General features: G+C 47.2%; 1 protein-coding gene across 2 annotated transcripts in view; it reads right to left on the bottom strand.

Moving 5' to 3' along the window:
* Positions 1-2,500, bottom strand: part of LOC119572341 (alpha-mannosidase 2C1-like) — an 11,061-nt gene that overhangs the window by 5,367 nt on the left and 3,194 nt on the right. For both annotated transcript variants that reach the window (XM_037919405.1, XM_037919414.1), the window contains exons 3-8: positions 1,921-2,162; positions 1,383-1,524; positions 1,085-1,280; positions 561-762; positions 213-470; positions 1-97 (exon numbers count right to left, since the gene is read on the bottom strand). The exon at positions 1-97 is cut by the window's left edge and continues 52 nt beyond it. In XM_037919405.1, the coding sequence (XP_037775333.1) occupies positions 1-97; positions 213-470; positions 561-762; positions 1,085-1,280; positions 1,383-1,524; positions 1,921-2,162 (1,137 nt within the window). The remainder of the gene's footprint in view (positions 98-212; positions 471-560; positions 763-1,084; positions 1,281-1,382; positions 1,525-1,920; positions 2,163-2,500) is intronic.

Raw genomic sequence — 2,500 nt, 5'->3', positions numbered from 1 at the left:
TTCCATCTATGCCTTCCCAAATGAAATTGTGGTGTGGGAATTTATTCACAAGACTCCAGCTCATTTTCTGAGTCAGAAAACGGGTAAGGCCCATGTGCTGCAACGCAAATGAAAACAATTAGCGGGCATGAATCAACCCATGTGCATTCATGTTACACATTTAGATCCACATGAACATCATAAATGTGGATCAGCAAGATCATTTCTCTTACCCGCATCATGGCGGGGATCTGCGCTGAATAACCAAATGTGTCCGGGAGCCAGAACTCTTTACAAGTAACACCAAATTCTTTCTGGTAAAATGTCTGTCCGTGAAGAAACTGCCTGACAAAAGATTCTCCGCTGGGGATGTTGCCATCCATCTCCACCCACGTCCCACCCACCGGAAGGAACTTCCCTGCAGCCACTTGTGTTTTCACTCGTTCAAACAGTTCTGGATAATACTTCTTGCACCATGCCCACTGCTGAGCCTAGGAAAAGACCATGTGTCAGAAGGCTCCATCTGGCTCATTAAGCAGACTGAAAACAATAGTTTTAATGTTCGTGCACAGTATATGTACCTGTGAAGCTACAAATAAGTGCTCGGGGTAATCTTCCATGAGCTTCAGCTGCGACGAAAAACTACGTGCAACCTTCCTCTTGGTTTCCGAGTAAGGCCAGAGCCAAGCGGAATCGATGTGGCAGTTCCCAATGACTGCCAAAGTGTGGGCTCTCTGGCCATTGCACTTCCGGAAGTATTCATCGGCTATGGCACTGGCTCCACTGCATAAAGTGAAAATCTGCTGTGAAATTGGCTTTATATTTATATATTTAGTTATCTTCGTTTTGTATGTGTCCCTAAGATTATTTAATGATAAATGAGTGTTTAATACATTGGAAAATTGCATGTATATCCATGAGCGAGTAGATGTAAGCATGGCAAACATTCGTAAATATGTGTATACACGTGCACACACACACGCACACACACACACACACACACACACACACACACACACACACACACACACACACACACACACACACACACACACACTTTGTTTTCATTATATCTAGGTCATCCACTTTGTCCGACGACATCTACCTTTCATTCCCTGCAATGATAGAGTTGACCATCTGGTTGGCAGCGTAAAGTGCCTGGTAGCCCCGGTGGTCGGGGATCAGTTCCTGCGCCAGCTGGTGAAGGACCTCCAGGTCGCGCGTCAGCTTGTAAACCGTTGCATCCAGCTGGGCGATCTCGGCGCGACTCAGCGTGAAGTACATGTCAGGGTCTGGAGGATCTGGAAAGGGATTTTGGCCATTCATTTTAGAGCGGAGAACTGTTAATTTTGCAGCAATAAGTAACGTCGCCAGCATTTACAACAGGAAATAATAACCTTTACCTATCTGGTCTCCCGGGCCGGCTCCGAAGAGCTTGTTGGCTGCCATCTCGACGTAATAGACCGAGAGGGGCGCCCCCGCCTGGTGGCTGCGGGTGAGCGGGTAGTCAGTGCGGCGAGAGACGGCGTCACCAGTGGACAGCCCCTACGCAAGGACAATCATGTAGATGAATGTAAATAAAGAAATTAATACACGCCCATACATGTTCCCCGTTTGCATCGTATTGATCGATCTGGCTGTAACAGAATTAATCGTATTCATTTCGAGATGCTGTCTACTTTCATTTAGACCAAACTGAAAATCATCGCCAGGTACATTTACCAGTTATATTGTTCTGGAATGAAAGCAGACAAATAAATTCTCTATAAAGTTTTTTTAATTTTTGCTAAGGTGCGCGCGCGCGCGCGCGTGTGTGTGTGTGTGTGTGTGTGTGTGTGTTTCCTTTAAACCACCCCTACACAAGTTAGTGCCGGGGTGCAGTCAAAAAAGAAGTCTGGACACCCACATTAGACAGAATAATGGAAAGGCGCGGACGCTAACCTGCAGCACCCGGCCGTCAGTGCTCCAAACGGTCGCCTCTGAGTTGGATCCCCATCGGAGCCTCACCTCAGACCCCGCCCACTCATCAGGAATAGAAAACTCGAGTTTGAACCAGTGCGTCGTCCAGGTTGGCCCAAAGGAATCGCCAATGTTGACAGAACTGAAATCCTGCGCCACTATCTGATTGAAGCTCCACTGCTGCCATGCCCCCTCGCCTCCCGGCAGAGACCAGTGAGATAGCGCTGAAGGAAGAGATTAAAGCTAGGTTATGCTATTCGTCCAATGGGCTTCATATATATGAGTGTGGATATGCGCGTGTGTGTGTGTGTGTGTGTGTGTGTGTGTGTGTGTGTGTGTGTGTGTGTGTGTGTGTGTGTGTGTGTGTGTGTGTGTGTGTGGTGTGTGTGTGTGTGTGTGTGTGTGTGTGTGTGTGTGTGTGTGTGTGTGTGTGTGTGTGTGTGTGTGTGTGTGTGTGTGTGTGTGAGCATTAACACACACAGTAGAGTTGAACCAGTGCAAAATGCTTAGTATTCTAGTTAACGACCTTATCATGGGAAATTAAATTGGTTAAAGAATCCAG

This window comes from Penaeus monodon, chromosome 1, assembly GCF_015228065.2.
Source record: "Penaeus monodon isolate SGIC_2016 chromosome 1, NSTDA_Pmon_1, whole genome shotgun sequence".
Taxonomy (NCBI): Eukaryota; Metazoa; Arthropoda; class Malacostraca; order Decapoda; family Penaeidae; genus Penaeus; species Penaeus monodon.
The sequence above is the reverse complement of the archived record's forward strand: the minus strand, read 5'-3'. Positions and strand labels throughout refer to the sequence as shown.